The sequence below is a fragment of the Triturus cristatus genome, chromosome 1_2 (genome assembly GCF_964204655.1).
Source record: "Triturus cristatus chromosome 1_2, aTriCri1.1, whole genome shotgun sequence".
Classification (NCBI taxonomy): Eukaryota; Metazoa; Chordata; class Amphibia; order Caudata; family Salamandridae; genus Triturus; species Triturus cristatus.
In genome coordinates, this window is record NC_140580.1 from 571,871,342 (window position 1) to 571,897,418 (window position 26,077).

At 47.2% G+C, this 26,077-nt stretch overlaps 1 protein-coding gene across 2 annotated transcripts in view; it reads left to right on the forward strand.

Annotated features, from left to right (window-relative positions):
- PDZD7 (PDZ domain containing 7) overlaps nt 1-26,077 on the forward strand; it is a 573,233-nt gene that overhangs the window by 30,665 nt on the left and 516,491 nt on the right. The window contains exon 2 of one of the 2 annotated variants that reach the window (XM_085606490.1): nt 2,253-2,709. The exons of the other annotated variant lie outside the window; for it this stretch is intronic. Coding sequence (XP_085462616.1) covers nt 2,517-2,709 — 193 coding nt within the window. The 5' untranslated portion in view covers nt 2,253-2,516. The remainder of the gene's footprint in view (nt 1-2,252; nt 2,710-26,077) is intronic. 2 annotated transcript variants of the gene reach the window in all.

A 26,077-nucleotide genomic window follows, 5' to 3' on the forward strand; every position in this document is an offset into this window, starting at 1 on the left:
CTACCCTTTTCTATTTGGTTTTCTACTTGTTTCACTTGTTTCTGTTAGTTTTCATGAAACTAACCTCCATACCAGCAGAATAATTTGCATTGTTTTCTTTACTGTATTTTGCTACTACACGCATTTCTGTTATTAATTCGCAATTAGACGATGCTAGCTGAATAAAAAATAAATGTATTTGAAAGCCAAAATGAACTGGGCCAATAAGTGCAGGAATATGTAGAGCTGGCCATTCCATACCTGCAACTGGTAAAGATTCGCTGTCCGTAAATATTGAAATAAAAACTGTGTTTAATGAGGAAGTGTCTCAGGACGCGAAAACAAAAATTTCAACAAAGAGTCCAAATTGTTCAGGGAAGGAAACCAGTTTCTATTTAGTTTCTTTTAGAATGTTCAACAACGGTGACCGCAGCTCAAAATTCACATCCCCATATGACAGTTTTAGTCTGGGATGAAGAAGCATTGGTGGCCGGAATTGACTGTACAGCGTGCTTGTCAATACTGTAGAATAACGGCAGAAGGCCTTCTGTACCATGTTTTGAGGAGGAAAACCCTTACATGTATTCGAGAGTCGGGCAATTTGTCATTCCGTTTTTAAAGATGAGAGGAACAATGGCAATAGACAGGTAAGTACAGCTGATGGGTACAAGGAATACAATGATCGAGAGAGGATTTGTAAGAAAAGATGGCCTATTTGCAGATGACTGTGAAAATCCCTCACAAAAAGGATGCATTCTCGACTCCGCCTTAGGTTTCAACTATCATATTAAGGCACTATCCAAAATTAGCATTTTTCTACATCCTCTATAATGAAAGACTTGCAACTATATCTGCAGACTGTTTTGGATGATAAGGGATGTTATCCCAAAACCGGTCCCAGGATGCTTGTTTTGGGTCCAGGGAAGACTTGGCTTGGTAGTTCGGGCTGGACTGTTCCCACGAGGAACAGGGTCAAGACTGATTTGCATATAGCTGGGTCTGAACTGGGGTGGCGAAGTGAGCTAAAGAAAGATGATGGATTCAACCCAGATCTGTGACTGGGGGTGAGTGTCTGAAAATATTCAGTGCTCCGTCCATCATCTTCTTGTGTTTGATTTGGCAGCAGATAATCTGCTAGTTAGCTGTCTTGTGTCCAGGCGATCTCATTATTACACTAAATTTTCGGTCTCAGAAGTAGGCGTAAGAATAATTTGATGTCCAAAACAGCCAGCACATTCCTTAAAACCATATCACCGGTTATTTCCTTGTTCACACATTTAAGATGAAGGGCCAAGCCTCCTTGCTATAGTTAATCAGATCTGGTAAGGGCGAGATCTGTCAAAGTCAGCATGGCAGGACATGAAGATTTAGCTCTGAGCTATTGCACCTGGCACAGGAAGAGAGGCAGCAGCACAGCAGATATGCCAAGCATCATGAGCATAGGGCCAGGGCCAACCTAGTAAGGTAAAATCAGCAGTTGTTGTTTCCTGTAGATACACTTGAGAGGAGAAACTGTTCTAATATAAAAGCTCCATCAGGAGCTTAACCATTGGGAAATGAGTTGTATGTGGGGCAGTTTAGCATGTCATATCTACCTAAATAGCCATGGGATAAGAACAATGAGCAGCTTGAAATGACTCTAAAGCATGCTTATTCCAGTACCTACTATACAAGCATAAAGCTTCAGAATCCATGGCGTATGCTACAGAGATGAGGAATGAGAGCTACCTGTGCCGATGAGCAGGTACTGATTTACAGTATGATAGTTGGATTACTGCCAGTATTAGAAAGGAGATGTATAAAATATGTATTTCAGAACTGCCTTCAGCCTTATTACTCTGCTACAGCTCCTAAACCCCAAATAAAGAATACACCTGCTTGTGTGATATCAGTGGACATTTCCATCATATGCTTTGCCCTCATTGTCTCTGAGTGTTTACAGGCTCGATGATTTATGTATGGGACATCAACATTGATGGGTGTAACATGATCTGTCTGAGTACATCCTCCGGCCCAGATCTGTCACACCTTCAAATGTTTAGGCTCTTATGGAAAATAGAAAACGCTTGACAGGAAAGTGACAACATATATGCTGCTTATCGGACACTAGACCTGGGGGCTTTCACTTCTGTCCACCGAACACAGCAGTAAATAAATGCTGTCCGTCCTAGAAATATTCAGCTCTCGTTTGTTTGAATTATTTCATAGTAAACACAGAACTTTTGTATCTGTTTGTCTTACACGTTCAATTTCTTTTTTTTTAATGGTCTTAGGTGAGAAAACGTGAATTGACCCAATACAACAAGAAATGGAATCCGTGAAATCATTACTCCGTTTATTTTGGGAATAAACATTCACCTTGCAACATGTCAAACACACATCTCTTTTGGTGGGAAACGACATGAGGACACAAAATGTAGCATGAGTGCTGTCTTCGTAAGGTCACTGTTGCCTGTACTGCTGGGACGTTGTTTAGTTTCCTGAACAAACCTTCACGGTTCTGAAGCCTTCATGACCAGCTCTTACCCTTCCCAGCAATGGCGCATGCTTTTGACTCTGTACGAAGGGAAATGACCAATGCCACGCACCCTAGGAATGCATCAGCTGATGGAAGCACAGCAACGAGACATTTACTAAGGAAACAGCACAGGCAGGTGAATGGCCACTCCAGGAGACTGCGGGCCTCCTCGCCTATGGGAAGAGTCATTCTCATAAACTCCCCTTTGGAAGGTAAGGCTGCATTTCAGAGCATGGTATTGTGTGGGGTGCGATATTGCATAAGAGTGGGACAATTTATACCCTGAAATGCAGAATGTAATACCCACTCTTATTCATAGTGTAATCCGTTATGGAGAACCACCACAATCTGCTCCGTGCTAGTTTTCATGTCTGAAAATAGAAAATACTTGTTTGGGATGTCTCTGCATCCAGGTGTTTCAAAACAGAGCCTGAGACACATTGCTCTCCACAACTAATCTGTCAGCAGCTAATCAGAAAGGTCCGAAATCAGAGTCCTTTTCTCATTGGTTGGCCGGAGTAAATTGATGAATATATTTTAGTGTTTTTATGGACCCACCATGCAGCTGATCAGAATAGCGCCCTATGATATAATCAGTCTGACTGGGTGCTGGCTTGCAATCAGAATATCCGTGGCACAGACTACCCGTTACTTGTGGGTGTGCAATCTCACAGAGGTTTGTGGAGTTCTGCAAGATACCGCCTGCTTTTAATTTCAGAACGCAAAAGTAAATTTCTGAAACTGTGGACTTGCTTCTGCTTCCTGCAAAAAAATGCACAGCCCCTGTTGTACAGATGTTAAATTAAATCTTATGATTTTCCCTTACTCTGGCTCTGCCCAAGGAGTAACTCTCTGTATTTCATCTATACTTAGGTTACAACCAAACATTGTTTTTTTATTAACATTGCCTACTTTTGTCACGCTTGTTTTAAAGAATTCTGAGGAAAGCACCTGTTGAATGTAACCCTGCTCCAGACTTGTATGTCTTTTTGACAAAGCAGCCCCTACTGTCGTTGTTCCTTGTCTTGTCACTTACTTCCAGTAGTACTGTGTACATTCTCTGTAGTGAACCCCATTCACTCGACCCGCAGCCCAACAAACTGCTACTGTATGTGCATTAGAAATATTCTGGGACGTTCTATGCTTTAGCGATGCAGGTATTAAACCTATGTATATGAATGGGAAATTGTGATTGCTACAGAATTCCTATGGGTCAAAAGTGTTTAATCCTTGCTAATTCTGTAGTGTGATAACCAAAAAATGTGATGAAGAACTAAAATGATGTTTTGATTTGCCCATAATATAATGGCAATTCGTGTATAACCTGCCTTCTCAGGGGACACGTGACACATTTCTCTTTTAAAGGTAAAGGGAGATGGATGTTATGAAATGTTGGTGAGGGGGATTAGGAACTAAACCCAATGTGCCATCTATATGTTGATCACTTTTAACCAGTTGGCTGTTAAGCGCTTCCCCTGCTGCTGCTAAACCCTCTTTTGGATGTTTGGGTTTGTTCACGCTTAAACCTAAACTTTTTTTCCACAAAAGGTATCAAAGCCAAATGTGCATCCTTTTTCCCAGTATCCTGGGGATCTGAAAGGTATTCAGGGTTTGTAGATTCTCATGGAGGAAACCAAGAAAATAGATAACTTAAGTGTATTTAGATTTTTTTGGGGGGGGGGGGGAGGAATAGGGAAGAGTGCTGTAAGTGTAAGTAAGCTGTAAGCGTAAGTAAGCATACGTCTTTTATTTTGTTTTAAACTATATCAAGAAAATGTTTGCTGTACTAGGGTCACTGTGTTGCCAGTTTCACTGTGTTGCCAGTATTTAGGAACAAGCAGAATTGTATCAAAAACATTTTTACCGCTGACTTTGCATTTTTCTAAGAGGTAGCCAATTTTTTCTATGTTTTTGCGATTTCAACCTACTTGCAGTTTATGGCGAGAACCAGTGTAAAACCCACAGTTAATCCCAGAAAGCTATATTTTCTGAAAAGTAGGCAAAATTCTGAATTAAGCAAGTGATCTTTTGTGTAGATTCCTCAAACCTTTCTCAATTAATCTATTGAAAATGAACATGAAGAGAAATAAATAGCCATCTTGACCGCTCTTTCAGTAGTTGTTTTGTCATGATGGCTGATTTACAAACGCAATATACTGTTACGTCCAACAGACCCTTCTGGTCTTGGCTTTATATCGGGTTTGTAGGGTTGTCCAAAACACTCAATACACCAAGCCAACAATAGAGCTGCACCATATAATTTTTAATTGTGAACGACTATACAGCAGTACACCTGGTAAAATATGAGTTAAACTAAATTTAGAAACCGTGCTTATTTGTAAACCTCTAAATTTGTGGTTACCCATGCTATGTTGTGATTCAGAGCATTTTGCAAAATGTGTTCTTCTCTTGCACATCAGCGTACGCTTGCAAGTCACTAATGCAGAGAAATCCAATGGTTGTATGACTTTATAACGCATTCCGTTGTAACGCATGCCTTTTCCATGCATGCGTTACAACGCGAATGCCACCACCACGCATATCCTTTATCACGAAAATGCCTTTTACACGCATACTTTTACAACGATTTTCGTTGTTAAATTATGCATGTTAATGGCATTTTCTTGTTAAAGGATATCACACTAAAAATGTTCCCTTTAAATTTACCCCTGCGTGACACCACCCCCTCATTCCCCCTTACCTCTCCTCGATCTTCCTTGGTGACGTTGCATGTCGTTAATAGGAACGGTTGTTAAGAGGAAGCGGAAGTGTCCTTCCGTTTCCACTAACGACGTTATTGCCTCCACATCTCTTTCTTTAAATGAAGGAAACAGGTGCGTTTTTTATATTTTATCATGGGGTGTGCCCCCCCCCCCCCCCCAAGCCCTCTCTTTTAATCCCACGCTTTTTTTCTTTTAACTTTAGCACACATGCCTTTACTACGAATTTCGTAGTAAAGGTATGCGTGGTAAAGCCTTTTCGTTCCGGTCTGACACCGATCGATGCCCAGAGTGCGGACAACAGACCGAGATTCCTATAACTGGTCGGGTGGCGCTGCTTCGGATCTAGCAGCGCGCTGCAGCTGGCTGATCCCTGCGAGGTCCCCTCACCCTCGGACTGGCCTGTGGACGCCTACATCTTCTGCCCTGACAGGGGGGTTGGCAGCCCTCTGCATCAACGGGTCTGGAGCTGTGAAAACAACCCCTGGACACACCATCGACGCCCATTGCCCATCAAGTAGCTGCCGCTGGTTCGAGTTGCTGGGCCTCCCAGCCTGGTTTGCTGCCTCCCTCGAGGTGAGTCCCTCGACTATTTCTGTGACCAGAGACACTTTTTTTAACCGGCGTCCTCTGCGGTTTTGCTGTGATCTCCACAGAGCTGGCCCATTCCCACCTCTCCTCGTCTGCCGTGAGTGACTGTGCCGGAGACTGCCACCTTGCCTGAGTCTGCCTGCAAGTGCGATCACTTTCTGGGTCATGTCTACACCTGGAACTGTCTTGCCTGCTGAATCGAGGTATGTGTGAGCTGCACTTTCGGTTGATGTCTCCTGTCTTCGCTCCCACCATCCACATTGGCGCCTGATCGCAAATATGCCTGCTCTCCTTGGCCCAGCACCCCCTGTGCGCTCTCCCTAACTGCTCCGTTACGACTGAGACCCCTCTCATCTAAGATCCTTTGGCAACGGCCCAGTTTTACTCCAAGCATCACCTGATCCGTCCACCCTCACTCCATGGCTAGCCACGTTAGGCAAAAGGCTCTCCCGGTACCCTTCAACATTGAACATCACTGATGCCCTGCTGCTTGATCTGACTCTGGTCCCTCTTGCCTGATGCTGTGAGCTCCTGGCTGATAGGGTTTTCATGGCTGGTGTGACAAAACAACGCTCACCTCGACCCAGATAGACGTTAACCTTTACTGATACCCTGCTGCTTGACTTTTGATGACCTGCTGTCTCGTTTCTCTCGACTGGCAAGAGGTAATCTTGGCTGATATGGATTACACGATTGTGTAACAAAACTCTGCACACCCCATGCCAGATAGGCACAGTACATAGCGTGACCTGGAAGAGTGCCTTTTGAAAGGCTCCATGGTCATCTTTCCTGCTGATCATCCTTCTCTTAAACACATACATTCTCATTGCCTGAATCTTTAATCAAACGCAAAAGCTCAAATGGTTCCAACATTACTAATCTAACTTATGACAGTCACCCTCTAACGGCAACCGCCCTGAAGCAGCCATCTTGCTAAGGCCCCCTATTACATTGCCTAACCATGTGTTCTATGCTCCTGAGTATGACTACCTCACTGCCTAACCTCGTATTCTAAAATCCCCACACCACGATCTCGCCTACACATTGCAGCATGGACACCAGACTGGAAAAGTCTGGCTCAAACAGCTTCACAATTAACTACCCGAACAACCTCTCCAAAAATGCGACCAAAACTCTAAAACACCAGCTCCTCAAGGCCAACCCTGAAACTCTCATCTCTGACCCATACATCTGCCCAAATAAAGGCACTACTACGAACGACCTGATCTTCTACACTAAAAGAAGAGGTCAGTGGAGAGCTACATTCCACTCCCTACTCAGAATCACTTCAACTAAAAAATTCCCGCACGGTCTGCGACTTTTGGTCACAAAGTCTCCCACTTTCAGAGCAAATGCCACTATATCCATCTACAACAATGGAACTATCCCTATTTAGGCCTCCGATCGTTGTCTGGACATCTTTGATGATAAGTTTGCACTCTTTAAAAGATCTTTGATTCCTAGCGTCCCTACAACTCAATCCTGTTACAAACCTTCCCCTTTCCCAACTCAGGACGTCCATGAGCCCTCTTTACCGAACCACACCCGGAGGACTGCTTCTCCCACCCAGAACAACCCCCACTGCACCACAGCTTCCCAGACACCTGGCTCCCCTATCTCACCCATCGTGGCATGCCCTGACCTGACCTTGACCAATAATCTTAGTGCACCTGTTCTCCCTCGCTCCGACCACCTCCCTGTCATTTCCCCCATCCCCTCTCCCGCTAGCCCCTGCCTACTTAACTCCCTCACTAGACAGCAGGCTTGCCCACGCATGAACTCCACCAACTTCCCTTCCCCTGACCTCCCCTACATCGACCTCTCACCTCATGCTCCAGTACCTCGGAAATGGAACTCTCCTCTAGTGGACTTCCCACACCCCTCCCGTCCACCTCCCCCCTATCTCCCCTTCACCCTCCCCATTGACAAATCCCCCGCCTCACCTCAACATGACCCATATTCCTCACTCCGATCCTGCTTCTAAACTCAAGACTATAAACCACAAACTGCTAACTCTCAAAACTACCATCCTTAAACTCATAAAGGCCACCGAAGAGCTAGCCCATGATCTCTCTCCCAAAGTGTCCACATGTGAGATCCCCCAACTCTCCACCAACATGCCTACACTCGAGTCCCCACATTTGATCCTCCCGAAACCCTCTGCCCTAATCTCGAACACCACCCCCTACCCTAATGCCCCGTCTCGACCTACCAGATCCTTAAATCCTTATCCACAACCGGATATTCTCTCCCTACTCCTTGAGTACACCTCCCCATACTCTGAAGATGATATTCTCTCCCTCCTCCTCGAATACACCTCCCCTCCTTTGACCATGTCTGGCCCTGCTCTATGCTCCTTAACACCCCCTCTAATTGTTCATAACCCTACACTCCCTAAACACGGTGATTCGGAACCCATCCGAACCATCTCGCCCAACCCACATAGAACGCCCAGGCTCAAAGCCAATACCATTAACGCCAATAACCTCTTGCAGATCCCCACTACACACCCCGCGCTCACTGACACAATGCACAAATCACATCTGAAAAGCATGCTAATTAATTGCAGATCAGCAGTGAAACATGCCACAGACCTGGCAGATCTCATCCTAGCCCAAGACCTAGACCTCCTTATCCTCACAGAAACGTGGCTCATTGACCTATTCGTCCCTCCTAGTCACAACATTTATTAGACTCGACCGAGCGAATAAATTGGGAGGTGGCATTGCCTGCATCTTCCGAAACTCTCTCAGCAAAACAGTCCCCTGCTGCCAACCTGCGAATACCTCTGCATAGATATCACCAGCACTCTCAAACCCTTATGCAGCCTTCACATCTTCTACCACCCCCCGGGTGATAACCTCCTTCTAATCGAACAGGTTATGGAAACCATCTCCTCCAACCTTGCCAGACACTTCCCCCCAGATCTTCCTTGGTGATTTCAATCCCCATTGGAATGACCCACACGATCAGGCTGTCACAACCCTCAAAAATTTCCTTATTGACATGTGCCTTACCCAATTCTGCGACACCCCCACCCACAACTTAGGCTCGACACTTGATCTCATCATCTCCAACCACAATTCCATTCAACTCGAATCCATTCTCCCCTGTGACTGGTCTGACCATCATTTTATCAACTTCCTGATAACTGAAAGCTGGAACCACAAATCGGGTCAACCACTCCAACTTAAACAGTGGAAAAGACCGCTCAACACCACAAGCATTAATGAGCTCATAGAACTCTGCAATCTCTCCCTTCCCCGTCTTCCAACATGATTGACGTGCACGACCTTACCGACCATTATAACAACACCATGCTTTCTGCCTTGAATGATACAGCTCCCCTTCAACTAAAAAGATTTCCCAATAAAGACTCCAAACCATTGTTCAATGACAGACTTAATGCTGACAGATGGAGTCTTGTACTAGCTGAACGCAAGTGGAGATCCTCTCCCTTCACAGATCTTCTAAAATCTCTTAGATCACAAAGAAGTACATGCAACAAACTCATAAGAACGACGAAATCCAACTTCTTCAAACACCAACTGGACAGTGCCAAAAATCGCCCGAAACGACTTTTTGAGCTCATCAAATCTCAATCCAATAACGCTGCTACCCAATCTCAGCTCACAGCTCGCACGCAACCAAACTGCGAGGTGATGACTGAATTCTTCCTTGAAAAGACTAACAAAAGCGAATCAGACCTAAGGTCTGCTGTGCTCACTCTCGCGTCCCCTCCTGACGACCCTGTCTCCACTCCCCTGCCCCCGCATCAGGTCCTCTCACTCAAGAACAATGCCTCACGGAGTCATTTCACTCCCCTCAATGACATTTCCATCCGCAACATTCTCTCCACCCTTAAACCCTCAAACCCCCCAACTTCTTTAAAGAAATGATAGGCTCACTTGCGCCACTCTGGTCCAAAATAATCAACGCCTCACTTCTTCAAGGTAAGATACCGGACTGCTTGAAGGCGGGCCTGGTGCTCCCTATTCTTAAAAAGCCCTCGGCTGACCCTGATGACCTGAACAACTACCGCCCAATCACAAACATTCCGACCCTGACAAAACTTCTGGAGAAATGTGTTCATGAACAACTTCGCAAACACATTGAGCAATTCCAGCTTCTCGACCTATTCCAGTCGGGTTTCCGCAGTGGCCACAGTACAGAAACGGCCATCGCTCACATCGTTGATGATGCCCTCACTTTACTCGATCAAAATGAAACCTGCCTTTTAATTCTGCTCGACCTCTCATCGGCTTTTGACTCTGTCAAACACGATAATCTTCTCCTACTGGAACGCAGAATGGGACTCTCAGGCACGGTCCTTAAATGGTTTGCATCTTTCCTCAACAACAGAACCCAAAGAGTCAAATCCAACCAATCTCTCTCCAACCCGCATCCCTGCACACTTCGTGTCCCCCAAGGATCCTCACTCTCCCCCACCCTCTTCAACCTCTTCCTGGAACCTCTGACTGTAATTTTTAAAACCTCCAACATCCAATATCACATGTATGCTGATAACACCCAACTTTACATGAAAATCTCCCCCGAGGACATCATATCGCTCAATGGAACCCTTCTCAAAACCCTAAACTGGCTTACTTCCAACCACCTCAAATTAAACGCCCTCAAGACGGAATTCCTCCTCATTGCACCCGCTAGACAATCCCCCACTGTGCTGCAATCTCTTTGTAACCTCACCGCCCTCAACTGCACTCCTCACATTGTTGACTCTACTAAATCTCTGGGAGTTGTGCTAGGCAAAAACCTAAACATGCAAGGCCACATCAGATCATCGACCAAAGGAGCGAACTTTCAACTCTGCATCCTAAGAAAACTCAAAACATTCCTTCCACATGATGACTTTAAAGCGGCAGTAAAAGCACAGGTCATCTCCAGGCTAGAATACGGCAGTGCCACTCTTTGCGGTCTGCCGAAACTCAGTCTAGCTCCTATCAGAGCCTTTCTTAATGCTGCCACTAGACTCATCACGAGCTCTAAGAAGACCAATCACATTTCACCGGCCTTGAAATCGCTCAACTGGCTTCCCTTTGAAGCTAGATACAATTAAAGATTGCATGTATGACCCCTAGAGCACTACACTTCAACACCCCACTCTACCTGACTAACAAGCTTGAGCTATCTGGTGGCTCCAGGCCCACAAGGAGCACAGGACAGGCACTTTGCTGCTCAAGCCCAAAAAATGTAATAAGCTTAAAACCTACAATCGCTCATTCTCTGGCATCGCCCCGAGAATCTGGAACTCCCTTCCAGTTGAAACAAGACTGATTCCTTCTACCCTTGCCTTCAAAAAGGAAGTCAAATCTCTATTACTGAACAAACTCCTCTAATGAACAATGCGCTGATCTTGATGCTATGCTCCTACTGACTATAAATGACAGTTTTTTATCTGATTTGCTCTTTGATGTATATTGCCCTACTTGTCTCTCTCTCTACCTAAACATATGTAAAGCGTTCTGATACCCACCTGGGTCATGTTCGCGCTATACCAAACTTTAATAAAAATAAAAAAAATCCAACACCCAGGGAATGCTAAGAACTGAGACATTTTTGAAAATTAGACACCTGGGAGTCCAGGGTGGTATCCCATGACGTTTTCATACCGAGAAGCCCTTGCAAGCCTCAAATTCTAGTTAAAAACACACATTGTCCTGGCATTTCTGTAATTGATAGTGCCAGAACCTGCAGAGACTCACAAAATTCCTACCACCCATCGTTCCCACACTCGTCCCGATAAAAACAATGCCAAACTTCAGTCTTCTGGCTTCATGGAGCCCATCTCGCATGTAAAGCTTTTCATTGTGATGTACAGGTTGGTAATTTTGTAAAGCTTTACAAATAGTACATGATTCGTTAAAATAGGATGTGCCATAAAGCTAGTGAACTTGAATGGGAAAAGCCAATGTGTGATCAGAAGTAAGGGCGATTTAGACCTGTCAGGCTATAGAGTGGAGAAATCACCTCAGAAGCTGCAAAAAGACTTTGGGAAGGCCCTGGGCATGTCATTACCTGTCAGATCTGCCATCCACCGATAGAATAATCAGTATAAGCATAATCAGAAAACACATTGTTTTGCTCTCTTTTTTTTTTTTTTACAGTTCTCCATTTCTGTTTCAGTGAAACAGACACATCTAGGGTCTTCATAATATCCAAACTTATTAATAGATGCATCAGTAATGTGAAAGTGGAGATGACAACTCGTATGTTGCCCCTATGTGTGTTTAGAAACTTTGCGATAAAGACACCAAGGGGGTGCAAATCTGGCTGTCACAGACACATTTCAATAGGTGGAATGCAGAACAGCAGAAGATATGTGTAATATGTAGAGAAGTTGCGTGATAAAAAAATCTCACTTTTCTCCAAAAAAGTTTCTGGCAAGCCGTTTAGGAGTACATAATTCAGACAGGCAATGGAATTTAAGTATCTGAAGTTATATGTTTGTGTTCTGCTTCCCAACAGTTCCTGGAATAATTAATCCACATTTCAAGTTTATTTAAAAATGTTTTGTTAATGAAGTTAGTATTGCTGCATAAAATAGTCAAGTGATAGTAGAAAAATACAGTGAAATGCAGGTTTGTTTTCAAAATAATAGTGTATAGAGCCGCAGCTCAACAATAAACAATTTGGAAATTAATTGTTTAATAATTTTTTACATTGAAATCAGTATTTTACAGTTGGAAAAACATACCACCAATCGAAACACTAGACCTGAAAAGTAGCACACAAGTTCCAGCCCCAATAAAATACACCGGAATTACACAAAAAAAAAGTGTGGAACTGGAGGAAAATAACTTTTCCTCTAACCTCACTCCAGATTTATTCAAACTTAAACAGAGAGGCTGTTTTTAGGTCGAGCATCTGAGATCTATTGTAATTTCTCTAGTGGGCTTAAAACCATCCCCCCTGCTCTTGATTTGTTTGCTTCAGTGTCCATTAAAAATCCTTGCTTGCTAGTGACCAGTCCTGCCTCTTTGTCCCTCCTTTTCCTCTTCTGATCCTCCCTGTCTCATTACGCAATGGTTTTTCATTTGTTCTTTGAGGGACTTTTTTTTTCTTGGTTTCATGCTCTGTTACTGTTTGCCTGTGTTCAGCATTGGTGGCATAGCAGTTTAGATTTCAATATAGAATTTCTCCCTCCCACCTCCTCTTAATGCTACAGTTGGGTCAGTGCTGCCTCCCACGCAGTGCCTTCTGCTCCATTGGTTGTATAAGTTTTCACCTTTCTGCAATTTTCCATGTCGATCCAGTTGGGCTTTTGTTTGGTAGGATTTGTCTTTGTTTGGGCTTCTACGGGGGTGGGTTTGTTTTGTTTTCCTTAACTCAATTTAGTAATAGCAAGCCTTGGTGCTTGGTGTGAAGATGGTGCACTCTTGCTCTGCTTTCAGTTGCGGGAACAGGTGACGCTCCTCTTTTATCGCAAGTAAGAAAATATTCTTGCTTGCGCACTGTGTACTTTCTGCATTATCTTGACTTAATTGATGATTTCAGCCTATTTTGCTGCCTTATTCTAGCCAACTGCAACCTGGCCGCCCTTGTCCATGTTCTTCGCTTTTCTTTTTTTTATCCTGCACGCATGTGCTGTAATTTCAATAATCAGCTTTGCCTCTTTTACTTTATCTGATGCTGGCGTTCGCCTTCCTGACGCCACGCTCACTGGCAAGTGCTGCCCCTCGCTCTAAAATGAAAGTTTCTGGGAGGGTTTTTGTTTATTCTGTTCAGAGTCTACAAAAAGGTGAGTCCTATTTGCATTGCCGATGCCTAGTTTGAACTTTTAAGATGAGCGTGGCGCCTGCTTCACGGCTGCCACGCTCTGTTTCAGCACGCTTTTAAAAAATGTATTTACTTTGAAGGTTAGCGTGGCTCCCGCTTCACCGATGCCTCGCTGTGTGATTCCTACCCTTTCTAATTGTTTATCACCTCTACCCTGGGGGAAAGTGTTGCACCTTGCCTACTTGTATATGCTGTCCCTGGCTGCACGGATGTTCCTTTCTGTGTTGCTATGCCGGCCAATAAGAAAAGGTAGGTAGCAAAACCTTATGAACCAATCATTGTAAGTGTTAGAAAACCCCGGGCAACCGGGGTTAGCAGTCACCCGGTGTTTCCCAGCACAAGGGGTAGCTTGGCTCGAGCGGTCGGGGGTCAGGCACTGTGTTAAGCGTACGTCACACCCTCACAATAACCATGCGTTCATCCGTTCCAAAAACGACTCTACACCGTAAAAATTTATGAAACTATATCTGTGTTTATCTTGTTTTCTCTTAGTTGCAGGTTAAATAAATAATAACACACTTGCAGTACACAAAGCTTCTTCTGTAAAAAGGGTAGGTCAAATAAATAAGCTCAGATCATAAATAATCAATGAATAAATAGATGTGCATAAAATACATAGGCAAATAAATACTGTGAGGGAATAAATACTGTGAGACAATAAATACTGTGAGACAATAAATAGGATAAATACAAAGAATACAATACTCTCAATAAATATAAGCCATCAGTACACTTTCAAATCAGGTCACGTTTGTGAGGTACTATGGGTTGATTTGGCCCAATCACAGCTTGTGGTTATGTGGATGGCCTGAGGGTGTCTCACCTAGCTTGGATAAGGCTGAGGCTAAAACTGAGGTAGATCAAGGGTAATCTAGGAATCTGGCTCTCCCAAACTACACAACCCCTCACACAGGTCACTGTATCAGTCTCAGTCCACCCCTGGCACCCCCAGGCTGGTCCTAACACCTCTCTAGCCCCTAGGATGGTCTCTTAGGGCTCCACAGGGCCTTAGGCGCCCTCTATTCCACTTACTGCCCTCTTTATGAACTTCCGACTCCGCCGGAGTCGTGTCGACGCCGTGAGGCGGTTCCGGTTCGATGTCGCTAGCCGGCCTCGGCTCGATGTCAGTTCTTGTCGACGCCGTGAGGCGGCTCCGGATCGATGTCGGCGGACGGCCTCGGCTCGATGTCAGTTCCTGTCGACGCCGTGAGGCGGTTCCGGTTCGATGTCGCTAGCCGGCCTCGGCTCGATGTCAGTTCTTGTCGACGCCGTGAGGCGGCTCCGGATCGATGTCGGCGGGCGGCCTCGGCTCGATGTCGCTGGGCAGCCTCGATTCGATGTCGGTCTCCGGCGTCACAGGGACACGATCTCCCTACTTCCGGGTGTCTCCGGAGTGCGACCTCCACTCCCGACCTCCGGTGCTCTTCCCTTCAGGTTCCGGCGACTCCGGAGTGCGATCTCCACTCCCGACCTCCGGCACGATTCACCTCGGTCTCCGGCGACTCGGAGGGCGGACTTCACTCCCCCGTTGACGCCGCACACTCGACCTCAGGTGATTTCCTCCTCGACCTCTGGTGTCTCCACGACCTCCGTCGGCGCCCTCTCTCGACCTCTGGCGTCTCCGGGTACGACGTCTGCTTTCCAGTCAGCGCCGCTTCTTCACCTCCGGCCCCAGGTCTCTAGGCTTCTCGGCGTCGGACTCCAGGAAGATACCAATAGACAGGTCAGGAACTCGCTGTTCTTTACTTTCAAGGCCTGTTCCGGCTGTTCAGGTCCTTGAGTTGGTTCTTCTTGACTTTATCCCACACAGGGCTCTAGGCTGGGCTCAGTCAGTAGGGACTAGTATCAAGGGTGGGTTTCTGGACCCCACTCCAGGCACAAGTTTCCACCCCTGCTGCCTCACTCCTTCCTCCTTCAGTGTTGTGCTGCTCTCCCTTCACCAGTCAGGTGCCAACTGCCAACTCCAACTGCCAACTCTGAGCTGGCTTCCCAACATTCTAAACCTGCCTCACACTGTCACAGGGTTCTAGAATGTTCTGGAAGGTACTAGTAGGTTCCAGTGATGTCACAGGTGACAATGGGTGGCCACCATTTTGAGTTTCAGGCCCTCAGACAGAAGTTCCAGGGGTAGGGAAAATGGCTCCCTGACCCTGCATCAACACTAAAAAGTCTGGTGGTTCCCAAAAAGGAAAAATTATAACAGGGTTTGAGGCAAAAGTGGGACAAAATAAATAATGATGAGGAGGGACCACCCAAAGGGCTGACAGGTCTAACACGCGTCCCCCCCCCCAGCTGAAAGTGGGGAGAGCTACCCAACCCCTTGGGAGTTCTCATCACTAAGGCGGAAATACCTTGAGAGACCGTCTGCATTGGCGTGGTCCACTCCAGGCCGATGTTCCACCTGAAAGTCCATTCCCTGTAGGGAGATAGACCACCTTAGCAACTTGGGATTCTCCCCCTTCATCTGCATCAGCCAACGAAGGGGTCTGTGGTCGGTCTGAACTAGGAAGTGCGTGCCAAACAGGTATGGCCGCAGCTTCTTCAGAGCCCATACCACTGCAAAGGCTTCACGCTCTATTGCACTCCACTTCTGTTCCCTGGGAAGTAGTCTCCGGGATAGGAAGACCACGGGTTGATCCAGACCCTCTTCATTGAGTTGCGATAACACTGCCCCAATGCCATGTTCTGATGCATCCGTCTGGACAATGAACTCCTTGGAAAAGTCTGGGGCCCGTAGGACCGGGGCCTCGCACATGGCTTGCTTCAGTTTTACAAAGGCCTGCTGACAAGCCTCCGTCCAGACTACCCGTCGAGGTTGTTTCTTGGACGTAAGCTCCGTGAGGGGGGCCACAATGGTACCGTATCCCTTCACGAAGCGGCGGTAATACCCGGTGAGGCCCAGAAAAGCTCGGACCTCAGTCTGAGTCTTGGGGGGTTCCCAGGCCATGATGGCCTCGATCTTCGCCTGGAGGGGTTGCACCGCTCCCCTACCCACCAAGTGTCCAAGGTCCACTACCGACCCCTGCCCGATCTGGCACTTGCTGGCCTTGATCGTTAAACCAGCTTGTCTCAGGGCCTGGAGAACAGCTTGCAGGTGACGCAAGTGATCCTCCCAGCTGTTACTGAAGACGGCTATGTCATCCAGATAAGCAGCAGAGAAACTCTCCATTCCAGTGAGGATCTGGTTCACCAGACGCTGAAACGTGGCAGGTGCGTTCTTGAGCCCAAAGGGCATCACACAGAACTGGTAGTGGCCTTTGGGCGTGGAGAAGGCTGACCTTTCCCTTCTCCGTCAGTCAGAGAGATCTGCCAGTACCCAGAAGTAAGGTCAAAGGTACTTAGATATTGGGCAGCTCCCAGCCGGTCAATCAATTCATCCGCCCTTGGGATCGGATGAGCATCAGTCTTGGTCACTGAGTTCAGTCCCCGGTAGTCCACACAGAACCTCAGTTCCGGTTGGGCACCCGGTGGTGCGGCTTTTGGTACTAGCACCACCGGACTGGACCAGGGGCTGCTGGAAGGTTCGATCACTCCTAGCTCCAGCATCTTAGTGACTTCACTGTGAATGCTGGCCTTCACCTTGTCTGACATCCGGTAGATCTTGGACTTCACAGGTGGGCTGTCTCCTGTGTCCACATCATGGACGCACAGGTGAGTCCTACCCGGAACAAGGGAGAACAACGAAGAGTACTGTCCCAGGACCTGGCGGCAGTCCTCCTGCTGTTCAGGAGTTAGAGATGGGGAGAGAATCACTCCCTCCACCGACCCATCCTTCTCTTGAGACGCAAACAAATCGGGGAGAGGCTCGCTTTCCACGTCCTCTGCTCCGTCAGTCACCATCATCAAAATGACTTTGGGCCTCTCGTGGTGGGGTTTGAGGCGGTTGGCATGCAGCACCCGTAGGGGCTGACGAGGGGTCTTAAGATCCACCAAGTAGGTAGCCTTACCCTTCTTCTCCAATACCTCAAAGGGTCCTGACCAGCGATCCTGGAGGGCGCTAAGCTCTCCTGGTTCGATCACCCACACCTTCTGGCCAGGCTCCAATTCCACCGGGTGAGCGTTGTGGTCATACCACGCCTTCATTACTGCTTGGCTGGCCTCCAAGTTGTCAGAAGCTTGCTTCCACAACTTAGCCATTTGGCTTCGGAAGGCCAGCATGTAGCTCACCACGTCCTGGGGAAGCTTTCTGGGAGTTCTTTCCCATCCGTCTCTCACCAGGCTGAGAGGTCCACGCACAGGGTACCCATACAAAAGCTCGAAGGGGCTGAAGCCCACTCCCTTCTGTGGCACTTCCCTGTAGGAAAACAATAGACAGGGTAGGAGGACGTCCCATTTCCTCCGCAGGCTTTCAGGCAGACTTCTAATCATACCTTTCAAGGTTTTGTTAAACCTCTCCACCAGACCATTGGTCTGGGGGTGGTAAGGAGTTGTGAACCGGTAGGTCACTCCACACTCCTTCCACATGGCCCGCATGTATGCTGACATGAAGTTGGTCCCCCTGTCGGACACAACTTCCTTGGGAAAACCCACTCGGGTAAAGATTCCCATCAGGGCCCTAGCCACAACAGGTGCTGTAATGGTCCTTAGAGGTATAGCCTCTGGGTACCGTGTGGCATGATCCACCAGAACCAGGATAAACCTGTGACCAGCTGTAGTAGGCAGATCTAATGGACCCACAATGTCGATGCCCACCCTTTCAAAGGGGGTGCTAACGACAGGAAGTGGTTCCAGGGGAGCTTTCAGCTTCACCCCTGTTTTCCCACTGGCTTGGCAAGACACACATGTCCGGCAGTAGGTGTCGGACGACACTTTCATTTGAGGCCAATAAAAGTGTGGGACAAGACGGGCGAAGGTCTTGTCTTGCCCCAGGTGTCCTGCCAAGGGGATCTCGTGAGCCAATTCCAGTAGGAAGGCTCGGTAACGTTGAGGGACTACTAAGGCTCGTGACGATCCATGTAGGGGTGCCTTGGGTTCACTGTAGAGGAGGCCATCCTCCCAGTAAAGGTTGTAGTTCCCCTCAACGTTCCCTGCTGCCTGGGCTTCGGCCTGTCGCCTCAGTCCCTCAAGGGTAGGGCACTCCCTCTGGCCCTTGCAGAATTCCTCCCTGGTCGGCCCTCCCTCCACGTGCCACTCGGCCGGGATGGGTAGGTCCTCCAGTTTGGTAACATCCCCCACCGCGGACTCCTGGTCCACCACCTCCGGTGGCCTATCCGTCACACGGGGCGCGGATGCCGAGGCAGGCTCCTCCTGTCCTCGGTTCTTCCCTTGGTCGGCAGCCGGCTGTGCCTTTGTTCCAGGCTCCAGTCGAAACAGACTCCCTCTCCGGGTAGTCGCGGACCCTGTGCTAACACAGGCCCAGTCATGTGTACCCAGCATCTCAGCATGAGTCCGGTATTCCACCTCCTTCCAAGCATTGTGCTCCATGTCATTCCCCAGTAGACAATCGACCGGCACGGCAGGGCTTACGGCAACTCGAAGTGAACCTGCAACCCCCTCCCATTCAAATGGAACCTCGGCCACCGGATAGTGGCCGGTTCTGCTGTCAGCCATCGCGGCTGGGTGGAGTACGTCGGGAATTACCTGCTCTGGAGACACCAGTTGGCTACGTACCATAGTCATACTGGCTCCTGTGTCTCTCAGAGCCTCCCCTCTTTGGCTGTTGATGGTGACCCACTGCCCATACTTTGTGGTATTTGCGGGCACCTGGATCTTAGGAACCATCTCCCGTTCTCCCAGGGACACTAAAGTGACACCCGCCCACTCCCTTCCCTTAGTTAAGGGCATCTCCTCCCCGAGCACTACACTAGCTACTCCGGGGGCCTTTCCTCCAATGGGAGGGGGTGGTCTTTTCGGGCACTTCGCATCTCCCTTATAGTGTCCGACGCCACCGCACTCGAAGCAATGGACAACCCTTGGCTGCTGACTCTGGCCAGGATTAGGGTTTCTGGGTGGGTTAGCCCTAGGGGTGAATCCTGTTCCCTTTCCCTGGAAGTTATTTTGGGGGCCTTTAGAGAACTCCTTTTTCTTTTCCCCTCCCTCTTTCTCCAGCTCCGCCAACTTCCATGTGAGCTGTCTTTTCTCCCTCCGGTCAGTTAATTCTACTTCTGATAAGCCACCGCTAGAGACAGTGCTGCCCTTCCTGGAAAGTGTTCTGGGCCCCGCTAACAGGTTCCCCACATCAGGTTGGTACAACCCAGCCCCCTCGCTAACAGGCTCTCCATCCCTGTCCTCCTGCTCAGCCTTACTTTCCCGTCGTGCCTCCCCCCAAGCCCTCAAGCTGGTCTGGAGTTCAGCCTTCTTGGCACCCGGGGGACAATACACCCCCTCTCGCTGACAAAACTCTCTGAGTTGGGCCACAGTGTAAGTTTCCAAATCTTCCAACACAAACTCCATTTTGCCCACTCAGAATAGAAGACAGGTGTTTACAGAAGCTATGCAGGGGGGTACCTTTTGTAATACCTCCTCCCACCACCAAAGTAAATTTGGAAAAAACAAAACTCAGAATTAGGAAGTCCGCTTTGAGAACTCCCGGTGTAGGCCTATGGACTACCCACAGTTATTGTCGAGTGGACGCAAGCACAGCTCTATCCCACCGTTGAACACCAATTATGTTAGAAAACCCCGGGCAACCGGGGTTAGCAGTCACCCGGTGTTTCCCAGCACAAGGGGTAGCTTGGCTCGAGCGGTCGGGGGTCAGGCACTGTGTTAAGCGTACGTCACACCCTCACAATAACCATGCGTTCATCCGTTCCAAAACCGACTCTACACCGTAAAAATTTATGAAAATATATCTGTGTTTATCTTGTTTTCTCTTAGTTGCAGGTTAAATAAATAATAACACACTTGCAGTACACAAAGCGTCTTCTGTAAAAAGGGTAGGTCAAATAAATAAGCTCAGATCATAAATAATCAATGAATAAATAGATGTGCATAAAATACATAGGCAAATAAATACTGTGAGGGAATAAATACTGTGAGACAAATACTGTGAGACAATAAATAGGATAAATACAAAGAATACAATACTCTCAATAAATATAAGCCATCAGTACACTTTCAAATCAGGTCACGTTTGTGAGGTACTATGGGTTGATTTGGCCCAATCACAGCTTGTGGTTATGTGGATGGCCTGAGGGTGTCTCACCTAGCTTGGATAAGGCTGAGGCTAAAACTGAGGTAGATCAAGGGTAATCTAGGAATCTGGCTCTCCCAAACTACACAACCCCTCACACAGGTCACTGTATCAGTCTCAGTCCACCCCTGGCACCCCCAGGCTGGTCCTAACACCTCTCTAGCCCCTAGGATGGTCTCTTAGGGCTCCACAGGGCCTTAGGCGCCCTCTATTCCACTTACTGCCCTCTTTATGAACTTCCGACTCCGCCGGAGTCGTGTCGACGCCGTGAGGCGGTTCCGGTTCGATGTCGGCGGACGGCCTCGGCTCGATGTCAGTTCTTGTCGACGCCGTGAGGCGGCTCCGGATCGATGTCGGCGGACGGCCTCGGCTCGATGTCAGTTCTTGTCGACGCCGTGAGGCGGCTCCGGATTGATGTCGGCGGACGGCCTCGGCTCGATGTCGCTGGGCAGCCTCGATTCGATGTCGGTCTCCGGCGTCACAGGGTCACGATCTCCCTACTTCCGGGTGTCTCCGGAGTGCGACCTCCACTCCCAACCTCCGGTGCTCTTCCCTTCAGGTTCCGGCGACTCCGGAGTGCGATCTCCACTCCCGACCTCTGGCACGATTCACCTCGCTCTCCGGCGACTCCGGAGGGCGGACTTCACTCCCCCGTCGACGCCGCACACTCGACCTCAGGTGACTTCCTCCTCGACCTCTGGTGTCTCCACGACCTCCGTCGGCACCCTCTCTCGACCTCTGGCGGCTCCGGGTACGACGTCTGCTTTCCAGTCAGCGCCGCTTCTTCACCTCCGGCCCCAGGTCTCTAGGCTTCTCGGCGTCGAACTCCAGGAAGATACCAATAGACAGGTCAGGAACTCGCTGTTCTTTACTTTCAAGGCCTGTTCCGGCTGTTCAGGTCCTTGAGTTGGTTCTTCTTGACTTTATCCCACACAGGGCTCTAGGCTGGGCTCAGTCAGTAGGGACTAGTATCAAGGGTGGGTTTCTGGACCCCACTCCAGGCACAAGTTTCCACCCCTGCTGCCTCACTCCTTCCTCCTTCAGTGTTGTGCTGCTCTCCCTTCACCAGTCAGGTGCCAACTGCCAACTCCAACTGCCAACTCTGAGCTGGCTTCCCAACATTCTAAACCTGCCTCACACTGTCACAGGGTTCTAGAATGTTCTGGAAGGTACTAGTAGGTTCCAGTGATGTCACAGGTGACAATGGGTGGCCACCATTTTGTGTTTCAGGCCCTCAGACAGAAGTTCCAGAGGTAGGGAAAATGGCTCCCTGACCCTGCATCAACACTAAAAAGTCTGGTGGTTCCCAAAAAGGAAAAATACTAACAGGGTTTGAGGCAAAAGTGGGACAAAATAAATAATGATGAGGAGGGACCACCCAAAGGGCTGACAGGTCTAACAGTAAGGAAATGAGCAGATCTTTTGTAATTGAAACCAGACCAGTTTAAAATTGGATCTAAAGGGCAGGGCTACGATCCCTGTCATCTTATCACGATAAAGTAGGGTCCTCGTAATGTAGAACTTGAGAACTAACTTTCTGTGTTCGGGCATTCAAACAAAAGTAAAGCAGGTACAGATGTTATGCGACTGGAATAGAAACTGTGGAATTCCTAGCATTTCCAATAGAAACATTTTCAGTAAATGTGCAAAATATGTATTATTATCGTACTTAGGTGCTAACCCCGTTTATGACTCTGCTGTCTCTCTCGTTGTGAACAGAGCTATTGGACAAATGGGACTGTTACCATGGCGACCTCACGGACACACAAACCATCTTTTTATTTAAAAATTCAAACTGGGGGGAAATGTCGCCGAGTCTGGTTCTCAAATCTGAGCGTGTCATATCTAATAATAAATGCTATTAGGAGCCTCACTAGTGTTTTAAATAATACATTTGTCTAATTTCCAAAGCTGGGCTTTCAATCTGGAGGATATCGGCATCACAAGTTTTGCAGTAAATTTATACTATGTGTATTGTGTGTAATTACCTTAAGACCTGTTTTCACCGAAGAAACACACTGATTCACATTTTCTTATTTTTAAAAACACCCACAAACCTACATCTGGATTTTAGCTCCTACCTATTTGGTTTTTTTTCGCCACCAAAAACACGAACCTGTCCACACAGTTCTACGCCACACATTTCCTATCCACACCATATAATTCAACTCCCAACCACATAATTCAAGTCAATAACACTGTTACACAACACACCACATACATCCAATCCACCCCACACAATTCCACAAATTTCAACACCACATTATTAAGCTTCACTTCATACCACTCCACAACACAAAATATCATTCCACATAATTACTCCAAAACACACAATCACACTCCACATACTTCCAGTGCATTCAATACCACATAATTACTATCCACATAATTCCACAGCGCACCATGTTACACAAATCCATTCCACACCGCACAATTCCACGCCACACAAGTCCACAGCTAACTAATCCAATCCAACCCGCATAATTCCACTAAACACCCCATACATACACTCCATAACACATAGGTAAAAGACATTGCCATTTACAATGACAAAAGCTCTAACTCAAACAAATGTGAGACCGTTTGCATTTCCAATGCTTGTTTTAAATACGGTTCTGTCCGTTGCTTCCTATTTACTCATGCCATTTGTCCACAACCTCATCATATGTTAACTTGTCTGATACATGCCCAAGCATTTTGTGGGGAGTTCTGTACATGAAACTTTGGTGGAAAAGGGATACTCAATGATAGATGACTTATATTTCTTGTCAAATTGGCCCATCTCTCCTATACACCTCCTTCTATATGCCATTAATGTTTGACATTGAGATGAATAGAGATGTTCTCCCTCTGTGGATTCTACTTGAATACCGACAGTCAATCAATCAATCAATCAATCAATCAAAAACAACTTTATTCGGTTTTTCCCTAAAACCATAAAAGTTACAACATATCCACACCTTATTAAAAGACTGAATCTTAGGGATAGATAAAAACAAATAAATACATAGAATTAAAAAAGAGTTTTACAGTTCATGTTATTAATTAATATACAATACAAAACGCATGAACCATAATTTTGAGCCTTCTCCCTCTAATATGACTAAAATTCAAGACCTGCCCTTGTTTTCGCTACTGCTTTCAGATATCCCACGATGAAGAAAATACAATCTGGTTTTAACATCTGCAAAAACAAAAGTGCTGGGCGGACCTGATTAAAATTCAACCTTTTTAAAAGGGGGAGCAAAAAGTGTTTTTGTGGTATATCATAAAATTTACATTTGAACATAAAATGTAGCAGATCCTGTGGAGATACTTGATCGCAGCCACAGGGTGCTAACACCTGTCCTCTGCTACACCCTTTAGGAACGGCAAGTAACAGATGAAAAAGATCAAAGCGGAACCTAGACAATAAAAACCTCTCGTATGTAGTCAATGTTCCCAAGAGATAAGGCTCAGTAGATGGATCAGTTTTCAAAGTTCGGAGTTTGCGAACACTTGGTTTTCTTAGTTCCAGCTTGTCTCTTTCTAACTTCCTGCTACAACTGAAAGCTTTCTTAACCAGTTCCACATCCTTTTTTACTATAGCAGAAGGTTTTAAAAAGGGATCCGGGCGGCCCAACTCGGTAAAACAACCACCAATGTATTTCAGCCATGGGATTTGAAGCGTATGCTCAAGGCGCATGCAGTCCATTATGATCTGTTGTGTGATCTCTTGATCTTTGTTTAGCCAGCACTTGAGCCAAAACACCAAAGGGCGCAGTGCCAGTATGTCACATAGAAAGGGCACCCCCAATTCTTCATGGAATCCCAAATTAGATAAAACTTTTGGCACACCCATCAGTCGTTTTAAGAAGTTATTCTCAACCACCTGCAATGCGTCTGTAGTGGTGTATCCCCAGATTTCACTGCCACAACAGGCAGTTGCTACACCTTTGGCCTGATAGATTTTCAGCATGGCTGCAATTGGGCGCCAGCCCATCTTGGCAGCAAAGTTGAAAATAGCGGCGGTAATTCGTGTAAACTCCCCTTTTTTCTTCTGTATATGGGGTTCCCACTTTAATCGGTCATCCAACAGAACCCCCAGGTATTGAAACACTGTCATCATAGGGACCCTCTCGGTACCCACTGCAAAGGGGTACTTTTTCGTAGGCCGAGACCCTACCTGCATTATGAAAGATTTGGCATTGTTGATAGCCAGGTCTCGGGTCCCCATAAAGGTCTCGAAGGAATCCAATAAGGTTTGTAGTCCCCTTGCTGTCCTGGCTATGAGGACCGTGTCATCTGCATACAGTAGGGCCGGGAGACCCTGTCGCCCTATATGCGGATAATCAGCCCCCGTTGCAACCAAGGCTCCTCCAAGATCATTTATATAAAGATTGAATAAGAAGGGGGCCAGGATGCAACCCTGGCGTACCCCCCTTCCGATGTTAAAATTCCTAGAAACCCGAAGATCCTGGGCAAATCTAACATTCGCCTTTGTTTCTCTATGCAGATCCATTCGGAAATCCACGATGTTGGCCTCCACCCCCATGGCCCTCATGGACTGCCACAGTTTGGTCCGGTTAACACAGTCGAATGCGGACGAAAGGTCCATAAAGGCCATGTAGATCGTACCTGGGTGGACCAGCGTGTAATTACCAAGGATCAGGTAGAGGTTTAAACATTGGGCCACCGTCGATCGCCCCGGGCGAAACCCAAATTGTATATCGAAGATGATGTTATGCTCCTCGGCCCAAGAGTATAATCTTTGCAGTAGCACACCTCCCACCACCTTTACTATTGAGTCAATGAGGGAGATTGGCTGATAACAAAACGTGCTATTGCGATCCCCCTTTTTAAATAGTTGCACGATGGTAGAAGTAGCCCAAGATTCAGGGTAGCCTTCCCTGGCTGCCGCATTAGGCACAGCCACAAGGATCGGTGCCCAAAAAGGAAGGTCCGGCGGGATTCCATCCGGACCCGGAGCCTTGTTACACGTTAGACCGGCAATCCCCGCCTCCATCTCTAACTGCTCGAAAACCAAACTGTCCGTTTTGGTTTCCCAATGTGGCTGTCCAGAGGGGGCCATACACCCCATAAACATGGACTGAAAGTGGGCCACCCATTCTTCCTCCGTAATAATGGAGGCTATGGCGCTGCCTGTGTCTGTAGCGAACAAAGGTCTGCTAACTATTCCCCAAAACTATTTCTTAAGGTACTAGACTCTAGCAGCTCTTTCCATGCCTCCTCCTTAAGAGCTCCCTTGCGAATAGCTAAAACCTGTTTGTATGCTAGGCGACAAGAGCGTATGAGTTGTTGATATCTCGGGATGGCCTTCATGGCCTCCTTCAGTCTTCG